The following is a 14,966-nucleotide window of genomic DNA, read 5'->3' on the forward strand; positions in this document are numbered from 1 at the left end:
GGCTTGATTTGATCTATAACCCGCTGATTTGTTTTTTTGGCAGTCCACGGAAACACATGAAGCTGCCTTATACTAAATCAGACCCTTGGTCCATCAAAGCCAGTAGTATCTACTCAGGCCGGCAGCGGCTCTCCGGGGTCTCAGGCAGAGGTCTTTCACCTCACCTACTTGCCTAGTCCCTTTAACGGGAGATGCCGGGGATTGAACCTGGGACCTTCTGCAGGCCAAGCAGAGGCTCCACCACTGAGCCCCGGCCCTTCCCCTCACTGTTCAAAATGGGCCAAACCCGCCCTTTTCATCTTTTTTTTTTTAATGACTGAGGAGCTAGTAAAGTAAGTAGGGAGTAATTGCTTCCCCAAGAGCACCGAGAATAAGCTCCGCTATCTGTAAGTACTTTGACCCCTCCTTTTGCTCGGGACGACAGGTCAGACCTCGGGCAGAGGGCGGAGGCGGCTTCTGTCGGCGCGCCCGGGCAAAGTCCTCTGTTCGCCGCCATCGAGGAGCGTTTTGCCAAAAGCGATTAACGAAACGGCAGGAGCGCGCAGGAGCTTCCAGTCCAGGCCGGCGCTCCTGCGGTTGCTATGGCGACGAGGCTCCTCTAGGCCTCATAATCTCGAAATCCCACCCCGCCGCTGTCCCTTGACCCGGCTTTCCCATCAGACGAGCCGCCGCCGCCGCCTCCATCTCAGGCTCCACCCCCTGTTGCCAAGGAAGTGAGGTCACATAATATGGCGGCTTGGACCTAGCTGCGCCGAGGGAGGATCCGGGGCGTCGGGGAATCGGCGTCCATCCTTCCCGGTCGGGGTGCCTCGCCGGCCCTGAACCCCTCCGGGACCGAGAAGCGGGGCTCAAGGCCGCGATGGTCGCGGGAGTCGCCCGGCTCTGAGTCAGGGTCCCCCGCAACCGGCTGGGGTCCAGCCTGACCGCCTCGATGGAGCTGAGAGTCGGCAACCGGTACCGGCTTGGCCGGAAGATCGGAAGCGGCTCCTTCGGGGACATTTACCTGGGTGAGCGGGCGCGGCCCTGGGCGAGCCGCGGCAGAGCCGGGGGGTTGTGCGGGCTCCGGGGGGGCGGTTCCCCCTTGGGAGGAACGGCGGCCGCTTCGCTTGTCCCGTTTCGCCAGGAGCCTCGGCTGGGCGAGGTTCGCTGCGAGGGACTCGGACCGCCCGAGAGCCGCAGTGAGCTCAGTAGTGGGAAATGAGCCCTTTGCTTAGCTAGCCGCCTTTATTGGGAGCCAGCCCCAGTTTCTTGAGTGGGGTTTGCTTCCCAATGAACCTCTTTCCGTATTCCGGCCTTAATTCGTCTTCCGGTAGTGCGGAGTGGGGGGCCAGAGTCGTGCCCAGGAACTTCCTTTGTGACCTTGGGCAAGTCGCTTTTCCTCTCTCCCCTTTGGGTTTCCCAAACTGGGCCTGAAGATACCCTGCCCGCTCTGGGCAGCTCTGCAGGGGACAAATGGATTTCGGAAGCATCATATGTGGTTTATTTATTAATTACAATATTTGAGCGCTTTAGGCGGTGTAGGCCCCAGCAACTAATCCAGTTTTAAAGAGACAAAAAGGGCAGGAATCCAGTAGCACCTTAAAGACTAACAAAAATATTTTCTGGTGTATGAGCTGAGCTGTGGCTCACAAAAGCTCCTACCCTACCAGAAAATTTTTGTGTTAGTCTTTAAGGTGCTACTGGACTCTTGCCCTTTTTGACTACTGCAAACAGACTAACGCGGCTACCCGCTGTGAGTTTTAAAGAGAGAATCCCTGAGGTTTGGGTCGTTTCGTACACATCACCTTTTGTGGCTTGTCATACCTACTGTGACAGGGCTTCTTCTTTTTTAAGCCGAGTGTATTTGGAAGGCACACATACGTTTTCTTTTTTAACATAAAGGTATGCTAAGTTATCTTCAGACCAAGCACCCAGTTTTGATTATATAAATTGTGGGCCTGAACCAGAGGCCTCTTAAATGGTAATGAATCTTTAATAGACCCTGAGGGTTGGTGTGGATTTTCTCTTTCATGTTGTGTGCTGTAAGCGAGTCTGGGTGTCTTCTTTCAAACTGATGTGTTTTATGCAAAGGTAAACCAGAAAAATCTCTGATAATATACTGATGCTGGCAAATAGGTTTGGGTTCAATCCTGCAAAGTCTTCTGCTGAGCACTGCAGTCTGCATTGAATGGCTTTAATGGGGTTGCTGACTAGGCATGCTGATGTACAAGAACATAAGTCAATCCAAGTCTGAGCACTTGTGGTTAAAATACACTAATTTGTGTGTGACACGAGCAGGGAATCCATCTGTGAAATCTGTTAGCTGTTGTTTGAAGCATACCACTTTACAGTTTTACTCTATTGCAGTATTCTGTATTAGAATGTTGGCATGCCTAATCGCCTATGCACTTGTATATTCTTAGCTGCCTGTATGAAAAAAAAAAAGAAAAACCAAGACTTCTATTTGACTGTACATTATCAAGGATCAGAAGACTGGTTCAGAAGATTATGGTGATAAGAGTGCCTTGGAATATGTGTTGGGTGATCTCTGGTGCTGGTTCTCAAACTACTTGAGAACTGTTTTAAAAGGCTTCCAATGCTGTATGCTACATGCTGTCATTATTAGTTAGAGGATTGTGAGGCAGTGCTTATGGAGCTGTATGTAAGGGTGTGCCCCCGGCAGTAGAAAGAGCTGTCTTTCTTTTCTGTTGCAGCTCCACCTATGGGAGCAGTAGTTAAAGCTGTCATGCAGGCTGAAAGACTAGTTATAAAAAGAGAGAGGTTTTATTAGTCTTAATAACACCGTTCATCTAGGTGTCAAGTTTCCAGCCAGACGCTGAACAACTAGTTTGTGATAAGCAGCTGTCTATTTTGATTTTTTTAAAGGAGTTATGTACCAGAAAGTGTGCAGGTATCTGGACTATATACTGTATAGAAATACAGTGTCTTAAGGCTGGAATGGGGGAGGGGGTGTGAGAGAATAACGCCACTGCACCAATGTATATGCTATCTATCCCTTGTATATTAGCAACCAGACTTGAGTCTTTTATGCTCTGATCGCTATGAAACTACTGAGACTAGTGAAAACACAACACTGTAGGTATTGAACTTTTTAACCATCCTGGTACTTTAAAAACCTCCATACTTTCTAGTACTGGGGCTTTTGCTAACTTTAAATATGTTAAGGCTTTACTGCCCTTAGTCAGTGTTTAAACCTGACACCAGTGTGTTTGGAAAATGCCAAGAGAGGAATAAACAGGTGAGAGTCCTTTCAACTAGGTCTCTTCATGAAGTAGCCCATCAGTTCAGCCTGCATTTTCAGAAACTTGGACTCTAACCTTCCTTATTTCCATATCATAGCATTTAGAGATTTATTGCATCAGACCAGTTGGGAGGGGTTTCAGTAAAATTCAGATGCTGTGTTTAGCTTTCTACCTTCCTTACTAATTTGGGGTGTTACTTCCTGATCCTAGAAAACAACTTTCCACTAATTGCAGTGAAAGCTGTTCCTCCTGTCAGCTACTATGAAAAAAGAAACCAATATCATCGTCAAACCTAGAAGCTCAGCAGGGTTAGCTGTGGGAGACCACCAAGGAAGTCCAGGCTGCTATGCAGAGGAAGACAAACAACCTTTGTTAATCTCTTGCCTTGAAAATCCCACAGGATAGCCATAAGTGGGCTGCACTTGATGGCACTTTACACACACATACACATAACAATTTCTAAGGCAGATTTTAAGTAAGTATAAAGTAAAGTAAAGTCCTTTCCTTACCGAAAGGAAAGCAGTTTAAAGTAGAAGTATAAAACTGTTTTTTTCTTTTCAGTCTTAGGAAGTGTCTGTCAATCTCAAGAAGCTTTTGCCCTCTTTTTTAAAATTCTCACATGTATTACTTGCCTGTCTTGAAGATGGCATTAATATCAAATACTGTTCCTAGGGTTTTCTTTGGGGGGATATCATGGGGAGGTATAAGTTTGTCTTTCAGCTACTGGTTTCCAAGGCAGAAAATATGCTGAAGAGCAACTTTTTTTTCATGAAATGATAGAATACCCACCTTTGTATTTTGTGTTACAAAGATATGTGTCTTTGACAATGACGAAGACGCTGATCTTGATTATTTGATTTGACAATAGCCATGCTCTCCCAGAAAATCCAACACAAAGTTCTAATTCTAAATAGGAGATTGAGAGCCAGCATGGTTTAGTGGTTAAGAGCAGTGGATTCTAATCTGGAGAGCTGGGTTTATCTCTCCACTCCTCCACATGCAGCCTGCTGGGTGACCTTGGGCCAGTCACAGTTGTCTCCGAACTCTCTCAGCCCCACTTACCTTGCAAGGTGTCATTTGTGGGGAGGGGAAAGCGATTGTAAGCCGCTTTGAGACTCCTTAAAGGAAGAGAAAAGTGGGATATAAAAACCAACTCTTCTTTCTCAGCAGAAATGCTTTTGGCTGGTTGTAAAACAAATGTGATAAAGACATTGAACATTCAGACCTATGCCTGATGTCTGACAGGATACATTCAGAGACTGCAGCTAGAAAATGTTTTGTTTAATTCTGACTATTTTAAAACACTGCTAATGTCCCATCTTCATCTAAAACTGCATCCTTTCAGTCTTGGATGGTGTAGGCCCACAGTTGCCAAACATTAATCTAGAGGTACTTTTTGCTATTTTCTTTTATTGGAACCTTCCTGCTACTAGTGGTAACAGCTTTGCAATGCACCAGTATTGTGCATTAATACCAAAAATTAGCAAGCTGTTAAATCCATCTTGCATATTCATAGCACTTATCTCCAAATTACCTTAGTATTTCTCAGACCCTGACCTTTACCCAGCTTCTGTTTTCTTGAAAATTGTGAAATGTTGCTCCTTCACTAAAAAAAAAAAATTGGCAGAAAAGGTGCTTACCTGAGAACAGTGGCTTCCTTGCTCAGGAATCTATGTCCGACTGCAACATTTAATCCCTCCTTATGAAATGAATATACAGCATATTTGTGTCCTGTGGTTTTATGTGCCATTCTACTGACAGTCTAAGTAAAATGACTGACCTTTTGAAAAGCTTGCCTCTTTCTTTCTTCCTTTCCTGTGTAGCTGTGTATAATCCATATAAACGTATGCAGGATAGTAGGTGTAATATGAAATCTCCTTTAGAAACAACCACAATTGTTCTTATTTTTTAAAAAGACCTTAAATCAAGCGTGTGCTGTTGCCTCTGAACAAAAAGAAAATGGTTTGAGGACCCTTAGTTATTGTTTTGGTAGTCTTATCTACCTCTCTCCCCAAAATCTTGAATGCAGTTTGTTATTAACTTGATTTATACCCCACCTTTCTTTCCATTGGGGGCCCAATGAGTTCTCCACTCCATTTTATCCTCACAACAGCCCCATGGGGCAGGTTAAGGTGAGTGTGTGTGACTGGCTCAAGGTTAGTCAGCAAGCTTGCATGGCAGAGTGAGAATTCAAACCTGGGTCTCCCAGATGCTGTGTGTGTAAAGTGCCTTCAAGTCGCAGCCGACTTATGGCGACCCCTTTTGGGGTTTTCATGGCAAGAGACTAACAGAGGTGGTTTGCCAGTGCCTTCCTTTGCACAGCAACCCTGGACTTCCTTGGTCTCCCATCCAAATACTAACCAGGGCTGACCCTGCTTAGCTTCTGAGATCTGACGAGATCAGGCTAGCCTGGGCCATCCAGGTCAGGGCCTCCCAGATGCTAGTCAAACATTATCCACAATGCCACACTTAGAGGACAGTAGTTAATCTCTATGTTAAACACTAATTTTGGATAGGCTCTCACATGTTTAAGTGCTTAAGGAGATACAATGTCTACCAAATCAAGGTGCTGAAATGAAAGTAGTAGTAGAATGCAATCACTTCATTTTCATCTACATTTCCTATACATTGGATCCAGCAGTTTGTTAATGCAAGGAGCGTGGATTTTTATCACATTCTCCCTCCCCCCAGCAATCCCTTCCAGCCCTGGGAAAGTTGCTTTGCAAGGATGTGGGTCCCAAGTAAGATGGAGCACTGTACTCGGGAAAGAGAAGGGAGCAAAATTGCTTTCTTTTCTGCAAATATGGCTTCGCTGACAGAAGAAGGGCAATTTCACCCTCTTGCCCCTCAGTTGAGTGTCCTGGCCCCACATGACTATTAGCCCATACACATCCTATGAGCCTGGTGATCAACTTTCTTGAGGACAGAAAGAACTGTTGGATATAGGGGAGCATGACAAAGATTCACATATGTCAGCAGTTTCTACTGGCAGGTTGCTGGATCTAACTGTTTTGTCCTAATTTATATATTACCACAGACAGGGAAAACCCAACTGTCTAATGCCAGCAGTTTTGCTGCATTCTGTACATTTCTGTGTTCTGTCTCTTCTTCCCTCCCCCATGATCCAGATGAGGTGGAGAGAGGATACAGTGGGTTGGCCCTCTGTGATCCCCAAAAGATGCTCCTTGTGGTCAGGAGACCTTCAGGAATGTGTGGAAATTGCTTCCCTCCCTCCTTTTATGTAAGCCCAGGCTAGCCCGATCTTTTCAGATCCCGGAGGTTAGTAGGGTTGGACCTGGTCAGTATTTGGAAGGGAAACTACCAAGGAAGTCCAGGATCTTGACACAGAGGCGGGCAGTGGCCAGCCACCTCTGAGGTCGCTTGCCCTGAAAACCCTACGAGGTCACTATAAGTTGGCTATGATTTGACAGCAAAAAAACCCCAAAAAAGTGTCACTGAAGGAAGAGTTGGGACCCAGCTCTTTTCGTAAGCATAGTATGTCTATAACCATCTTTACCCTTGACTTTTAAGCTGCTTAGTAAATATAATTTGCAGATCATCATGATAAAGTAGTACATGCTACCTTACAGCTAACTTAGTGAATGCTTAGTGATAGCTGGGAAGTGCACTAATAGTTCTTGAGAATCCCTAGGATATTGCCAATTACAGAATAAGGAACAATTTCTGCAAATATTGGATTGGATACACAGAGCCATGAAGGAAGATCTATCCTGAGTTGCCTTTTTTGTAGGGAGGTGCTAATCACATGCTTACCCCCACCCCAAAAAATAAATGGAATTTGAATGAACTTAATTTTGGCTGGATTGTTCCTATGCTGTGAATAGATTATTATTGTTATCATTAATGCATGAGGAAATTTTTAATCATGAAAATAAACTTAAACAAGTTCAAACTCTTCTGGTGTTTCTTTACTTTTTGGTGTTAAATTAGCTAGGATCTGGCTTATTCCATGTCCCCAAGGGAGCTTTGAAATTCTCTTTTGAACAACAGCTTAAGGTGCCATTTGACAAACTGTTTTTTAAACCAAAGATTTTCAGAAACCATTTATTATGGCGTGGGAGGTTACTTTTCACAGAACAAATCTATAATTCTCATGGGCCCTTCCTGATAAATTTGTACATCAGGAACCAAAATAAAATTTAAAACATTAAATAGCTTAATTATGCCACCTCTAGGTCTATAATGCACTTTGAAGACCTGTTCCAAAAATAGTTTAAAACTTCCAGCATTTGTAAAATGAGGCTTTTAATTTACACTCTTTACGCAGATATTTAAAATGTCACTTATTCTTTTCATCATGGTCTGTCAAACCACACTTCTGTAGGTGCCAGCTTTATTAACTGTGTAAAATATGATTAAACTAAAAGAAACAGTAGTGCAAGGGATTGAACAATATACATCAAAAGAAATGCAAAAAAGAGTAATAGAGCTTCATGAGTTAGAAATAATTTATCCCAGTTCAAGAAAAAGGCAAACAGTTTTGTTCATGATCTGGATACATTCAGTGACCCTTCAAATCTATCAATCCTGTGCTTCCTATGGCTTCAGAATTCTAGGAGATAGCCTATGCTGGCTGTATTTGTTCCTGGGGGGCAGTTAATATTTTTACTGTTTTGGGTTATGACATTGAGTCATCTTTACTTTCAGGGACTGACATTGCTGCTGGAGAAGAGGTCGCCATCAAACTGGAATGTGTGAAAACCAAACATCCTCAACTTCACATAGAGAGCAAAATTTACAAAATGATGCAGGGTGGAGGTAAAATTATGCTGATAAATCATGTGTCTGTTAATGTTCCCATTGCAGTTGTAGGAAAGCAAGAAATTAGTGCAATAGCCTCAGTATCCCTTCAAGGTAGGTTAACTTGCTATCTGTTTTACATGTGGAAACATGAAGCTGAAATACTTGGCAGTCATGTCATGAACCTGTGGCCTGATCATGCTGCCCAGTGTTAAAGTTGGTTAGCTGGTCTGGAATTTCTGTGTGGATTAACAGATCGTACATTGCTATATAGTCCCAAACTGCCAGAGATTTGGAGAAAAGAATATTCCCACAGGTACCTCTGTGTCTTGGTACTTAAAGCACACCTGGTTGGTGGTAACTTTTTCAGATGCAAAATTATGTCACCTTAGAGTTCAGCTGTTAAACGTCAGTGCTTTTCAAACTCATTTAACACTGGAGATTTGAACTTTTCAGGTATATAAATGGTAACTTTTTACTGGGAATTATTTCCAGCCGGTAGTTTTAAGCATGGATTGATTTAAGTGGGCTGACGAACACCTTTACATAATGCATAATCTCTGTGGGATAGAGATATAAGGTTGAAGCTATGGGGAAAAGCAGAGAGGGCTTTTTTGTTTCCCGAGGGGGGACAAATTTTGAGAAAATTGAAATAGATATAACACTCATCAAGCTTAAACTTATTTCACTACTTTAGCAACATAAAATGCACAATTTATTGCTTGGTTAGCGTATAAAATTACACTGGCATTTTTATGAAATTTAAATACGTTTTTCTATCAGCAGCTGTAAATGCAGCTGTAAATACTCAATACTGCAGAGAGAGAGATCTTCAAACTACTGCACCCTCTGCTGCCTTAGCTCATGTATTTTAGTTTGTGCCATCTGAGAGGTCTGAATAAATAAACATTGAAAATACACCACACGAGTTTTGTAGTGAAGTGTGTTCTGTGGGCAGAGGCTGTCTCATAGTCATCATAGGGCTTGCTAGCAAGTCTGGATATCAAGTTAAAATTTGTGGAATACGATTGAATGTTTCCATTATCACATGTTAAAGCATGTTAATTGTGAACAAATAAGTCATATTGAAACAAGCAGATGCTTTATATGCCTATAATATGCATACGAATTACCTAATGCTGCAGACTGTCATACACAAAAATCTTCATACTATGCATTTGAAATAAATAAAGCTTTGTCTTAAAAAGCATTTCATTAGTCCAAAAGAGAACATATTTCATAGGATTTTTCAGTGTTCCCAACATTTCCAGTTTTTCCACCAGAAAAATGGGGGGAAGTTTGCAACACCCCCCCATTCCCACCCCCACCCCCGTCTTATGAACTTCTTGAGAAACTTTCTCTTTCAGACCTGCAATTCTTTTCAGTGACTGCAACCCAATTTTGTATGCTTTCTAAAGCAAGATATTCATTAGATTTTGGATTGTTAAAACCAAGCTTGTACATGGGTACCATTTGAGTGCATGTGTACTGCTCCTGCAGATCTTGTAACTTATTTCTCATCTTGGGATAGATCCCACGAAGTATTTCCACTGACAGAAGGACTCTTATCAGCAGAACACAGCTTTCTCCCCTTCTCCCTGCAGCCTGAAATGCTGCTCCTTAGGATCCCTTCCCCCCAAGAGCAAAATTTTAGGGGTCATTTTGGGCTGCGGCAGGAGGAGAGAAACTTGCACCCTGACAGAAATCCGTCCACTTCAAGTGCTGCTTGGATCCTTGCTGGAGAAACCGGTCTGGAGGTTCTGCAATGCTGCATTGTGGCACTCCAACAGCTGTGTACAGACACTTGCTCTCCTAGTCTTGCATCATTACTACTTTTTTAAAAATTCCAAATCGGTAGTATACGGGCCATGTATTATGCTGCTGATCAAGCCAGATATGTTTCTCATCTAGTCTTAAAAAGCTAGTTGTCCTTTAAAGCTGGAAGCCAGATAGTTATGCAGTGTTACGATGATGCAGTGTTGTTGGAGTGAGCAGTGCAGGTAGGTGGTAGAAGTGGGCAATTTCCTGTGAATTACTTCGGAACAGTTGTTTAAAGTAATCTGTAACCAAGTAGTCTGTATTCTAATGGTGCCCAAATGCCAGTTCTGCACCCAGAATAAATAGTGCAGGTTCAGGAGGCGAGTGTGCATATATGCCATAAAATGCATTTGGAACACTTAGCAGGCAGATTCTTGTAAAACCATTACAACTTCAAATGTTTATAATGTGTTCTAATTTGGCAGCTGATTATCTTGTGTGATCCTGGCCATTTTGGATAAATAGCACAACTGTTTTTCTCTCCCCACTTTCTAGCCTTTTAGTTGGACATGGTTGTTCTAGATGGTTGAAGAAAAGAGCACCTTTCTCTTAACTTCATGAGTGATTCTGTCCCAGGTGACCCAATTCACCCCTTCAAGAAAAAATAATTTTCAGGAAGAAAATAGCTAAAACTTTAATAACTGTATGATAGCAGCATTAGAGCTGTTTCTGCAGATGTCTGATATGCAGTGCAGTTTTCACAAAGCATTATGAATAACCTGTGTTTTCCCTTGTCCTAGTGGGGATTCCCACAATCAAATGGTGTGGTGCTGAAGGTGACTACAATGTAATGGTGATGGAGTTGTTGGGACCAAGCCTTGAAGATCTCTTTAACTTCTGTTCAAGGAAATTCAGCCTCAAAACAGTCCTATTACTTGCTGACCAAATGGTATTAATTTTTTTGCATTTCTTGATTACTGGACTCTAAGGTATCCAAAAGCCTAATTATAGAAGTTGTTTTTTCATAAGACAAAAACTGGCAGTGGTTTTTGTAAAGAGCTACAAACTGTTTCATAGACCAAAAGACAAACAAGTGATCATTTAGTATAAGCCATGTATTGTAAGCTGCTTTTTGCCTGTATGAATCTGGTTGATGTAAATGCAGTGGAGAATGTGCATGTACCTTCTTCAGAATACATGTGTGTCCCCTTCCCCCCAAAAACCCCATTATTTCTGGGTTTAGGAGGTGGGCATCTGAAATGGCCATAGGTTGCACTGTCAAGTGTGTACTTGGCCATTTGCAATATTTGGGGTGTGTTCTTTGACTTGTACCTTAAGCCTTACTTTCATTTACTCCCCTCTGTATCTGTGGCAGAGGTGGTCCTTCAGTGTATAGCACTTTCTTCAGAGACCAAAGGCTTTTTGGTTAATTGAAAGATACTGGTCTTGCATGGCTGAAAGCTCCTAGTGCTGGGGGAAAGCATTCTGCAGTGAAAGGCTGCCTCCACCACAGAAAGCAGTGTGGCGGAAGCAAGGCTTAGGGTCCAAGCCCTTATCTCTTAGAAGGGTATACTTACAAAAATGGTAAAACCTAAAGTCTTAGGTGTTGTTATTCCCCTGGAGTTTAAAAAACAATTGTAGCTTTGTAGTGAGGGTTGTTCTTCCAAACAAAATGTAAAGGTGTTTTGGTTTGTATTTCCATTAAAACAAGAACTAGACTTGTCTACAGAGGATATCATGGCTAATGGCTACTAAGTACTGTCATAGCATATGTCTTCTATGTGCATGGGTGCTGGTGTGAGCTGGAGTGTGCTGTTACATTGTTCTTGTGTTTGAAACAGATAGTTGGTTGTGGAGACATTGTACAAGGTAGATAACCCCATCAGTCCAATATAAGCTGCATGTTTCAAGAGTGGCGCAGAAGGATGGTGGTTCCTACAAAGGACAAGACTTTCACAGAAGCAGATTTCCCCCAGTATACTGCCTTCCTCCAGCAGTCCCTTTCGGGCCATGAAAAGCTGATGATGAGGATTGGGGACTTGCATGACTGGGGAGGGACGCTGCAGTGGGGACTGAGAGTTTGGCAGAACTGGCTCTTCTGGCTTCATTGTTGTAAGAAATGGAGAGCAGTGATTTATCCCAACCACCCATGTTCCTTCCCCACTGCAACCACCCATGTTCCTTCCCCCCCCATGTGGACCCCTTGACCTCCATCATCATCATCATCAGGGGACAACCGCAGGTGCCTTCTGCTCTTATTTTGTAAAATGCAACTTGTTGTATGTCTTGTCATGCATATGGTGGTGCTATTGTTTTGGGATTTCCCTTGCCTCCCTTCCCATTCTCTGCTAAAGTACATGCGGTTCAGCATTGCCCACAGGTAGTGCAATGTCACATCCTTCTGGGAAACTTGCTGTTGCTCTGCATACAGTTCAATTTGAAGAAAGTGGGGGGGTGGTCACTGAAAATGGGGCTAAATCCAGTCTCCTTTCAGCCACAATCATTAACCCTTAAATTGAGCCCTGTATGGGCTAGTTGGAGTCTCTGTGGCTGGCTCCTCCTAGCATTGAGAATCTGATTCAGGCTTTTAGAAAGCTTTTTTTCATCTGGGTCACTGCTTCTGTCTAGTCAGTTCTGTTACGCTTTTGAACTAGGAGCCCACTTCCACTGGGAACTCTGCCTTACCAATATATAAGGTACAATGTAGTAAAAATGTCCACCCGAAACATTGAGTTGGATCCCTTGACTCCAGTCCCCTAATGAACAAGATTTTCTCCTATGGCAGAAACACCAGCAGAATGGAGTCATGTCATACAAAATTTTGTAACATTTCCTGTTGAATAATAAAAATAAGGGAAATTGGCAGGCATTATTTTCAAAGATCAGTTAAGCAGACAAAATAATAAGCATGTACTATTTAAAGGTGACCTTTAGCAGAGTAGTGTTTATAACATGGTAACATGAACATTTCCAGTAACGTATTCATATTGAATATTAATTATTTTTTGTAATCAGATTAGTCGAATAGAATATATTCATTCAAAGAACTTCATCCACCGAGATGTAAAGCCTGACAACTTCCTGATGGGACTAGGCAAGAAGGGCAATCTTGTCTATATCATAGATTTTGGGCTGGCCAAGAAATACCGGGATGCTCGTACCCACCAGCACATTCCATATCGTGAAAATAAAAACTTAACAGGAACTGCCCGCTATGCCTCCATCAACACTCATCTTGGAATTGGTGAGCTGGGAGCAGATTATTTTTGTTCACTGTTGCATCCATGCTCATAAAATGAGAGCTGGAGAAGTCAAATGGCTAGTTTTCTTGGTGACATTCTGAAAACTCTATTTAATTTTCCTAATACAATATAGTCTATATTTAACAAACAATGTTATTCGATGTAACTGTCTATTAACTATTTTTAAAGGGCACCTTTTAATATCTCCATTCCTTTCGTATCCTTTTGTATTGTGCCTTTTTATGCCAATAAAGGATTGATTGATTGATTGATTGAAATATAGTCTCAAGTGAGGGAGTGCATTCCACCTCTTGAAAACATCAGGCAACCCCAGTATAGAACAAAGATGCTTGGTGCTTTTTTGGCCAATATGTTTCTGTGGGGGTGGTTTGATAGCTGTGTTTTGGTCAGGTTCAGACACATACCTTTATTTGGAGTAGGCAACACCCTTACCTTCAGGTCAAGCTGGCAAAAGTGCTTCTAGGTTGGGTTGGCCTTGCCTTTGTTCAGCCCCCCAGCAATAAGAACATCTCAATCATAATGAAAGTTCTGGAGCAGATAGGTTGGAGAAGAGTGTCTTGCCTTGTGTCTTTGGCTATACTTTGAGTGAAAGATGTGTTATGATTAACCCTGCAGAGCGTGGCTTGGATCACTTGTGTGAATCATCTCTAGCTACTTGCTCTGTAATTACCTTTCCACAGCTTGCTGGTTCACTGTTCCTGGCACCCTGTGGTCTGGATCACAGGGCTCCAAAAATGCCCTCACTGTTGGCATGTGCTGACCTCTCAAATTCAAGCAGCAGCATGAGAGATGCAAAAGCTCTAGTAAATGAAGCAGACCCCAGCCAGCGGCTTATGTTTGTCCTTAGGCGCATGCAGAGGACTGGAGTGAAGAAGGGAAGTAGTGGTGACCACAAACAACTGGCTAGTAAGCCAAACTAGAATTTATGAACCCCTGATTGACGGGTAGGCGGGCAGGCCAGGATAAATGATCCTGTGTAGGGGATGAGCTGGATGACCCTGGTTCTACAAAGTCCTTTCCGGCACTATGGGAATCATTAGGAATAAATAGGAGTAAACATATTTTTTTTTATTGTGTGGCAAACTGAACCCCTACCCCAATATTTAGCAGTATCTTTTTTAAGGTAATATTTTCGCTAAGTATCATTTGTTGCATTAAACACCTTTGTGCTATTTCACCAGATAATAGAACCTAATGGCTCCACTCTTATACTCTTGTAGAACAATCTCGCAGAGATGACTTGGAGTCCTTGGGCTATGTACTCATGTATTTTAACCTGGGCTCCCTCCCCTGGCAGGGATTGAAAGCAGCCACAAAGAGACAGAAATATGAACGCATCAGTGAAAAGAAAATGTCTACACCCATTGAGGTTTTGTGTAAAGGATACCCTTGTAAGTTCATCCTCTGGAATAGATAATCTTGAAATGATTATGCAATCAAACTTATCAGTGAAACTTCTATTAATATTATGTCTTTTGTTACATCTCCAGTTCACCATTTACTCTGGCATTTCTTTTCATGTAGCAACTTTATCTTGGGCTAAGTGAATTGTTTGGGTTTTCTGTGTTGACTCAGCAACTCCTTTTGCCCTTTTATCTTTTCAGATACATTTGCTCAGTGTATGCCTTTTGCACTGCCTATAGTGTTTGCTTATCATGGTGAACTGCCCATTGCATCCTTAAAGGGAAAAGTCGTGTGTGCACTTAGTGTTCACATGGCGCCATAATTTAACCTATAGTTGCTAAGTTCCTGTTTGAACAGGCAGGAACTGCATTGTTTACTATATCCCCAGCACCTATTTTCCTTTGCTTTTGTCCTGTAAATTGGGAAAACTGGAAATGGTTTGTTAGTCAATTAGCATGGGTTAATGCCTTGTTTTATTCTGCCATCCTTTTAAAAGGGAAATACTATCCTTATATTCTTGTGGCTGACTAGCGTTCAG

The 14,966-nt window shown here is 42.6% G+C and overlaps 1 protein-coding gene across 3 annotated transcripts in view; it reads left to right on the forward strand.

Annotated features, from left to right (window-relative positions):
* Window positions 1-905: 905 nt before the first annotated feature.
* The window catches only part of CSNK1D (casein kinase 1 delta), a 37,703-nt gene continuing 23,642 nt past the window's right edge, over window positions 906-14,966 (forward strand). For all 3 annotated transcript variants that reach the window (XM_056854541.1, XM_056854533.1, XM_056854549.1), the window contains exons 1-5: window positions 906-1,007; window positions 7,911-8,021; window positions 10,562-10,710; window positions 12,777-13,005; window positions 14,245-14,415. In XM_056854541.1, the coding sequence (XP_056710519.1) occupies window positions 932-1,007; window positions 7,911-8,021; window positions 10,562-10,710; window positions 12,777-13,005; window positions 14,245-14,415 (736 nt within the window). In that variant the 5' untranslated portion in view covers window positions 906-931. The remainder of the gene's footprint in view (window positions 1,008-7,910; window positions 8,022-10,561; window positions 10,711-12,776; window positions 13,006-14,244; window positions 14,416-14,966) is intronic.

This window comes from Euleptes europaea, chromosome 1 (assembly GCF_029931775.1).
Source record: "Euleptes europaea isolate rEulEur1 chromosome 1, rEulEur1.hap1, whole genome shotgun sequence".
In the NCBI taxonomy this organism is placed as follows: Eukaryota; Metazoa; Chordata; class Lepidosauria; order Squamata; family Sphaerodactylidae; genus Euleptes; species Euleptes europaea.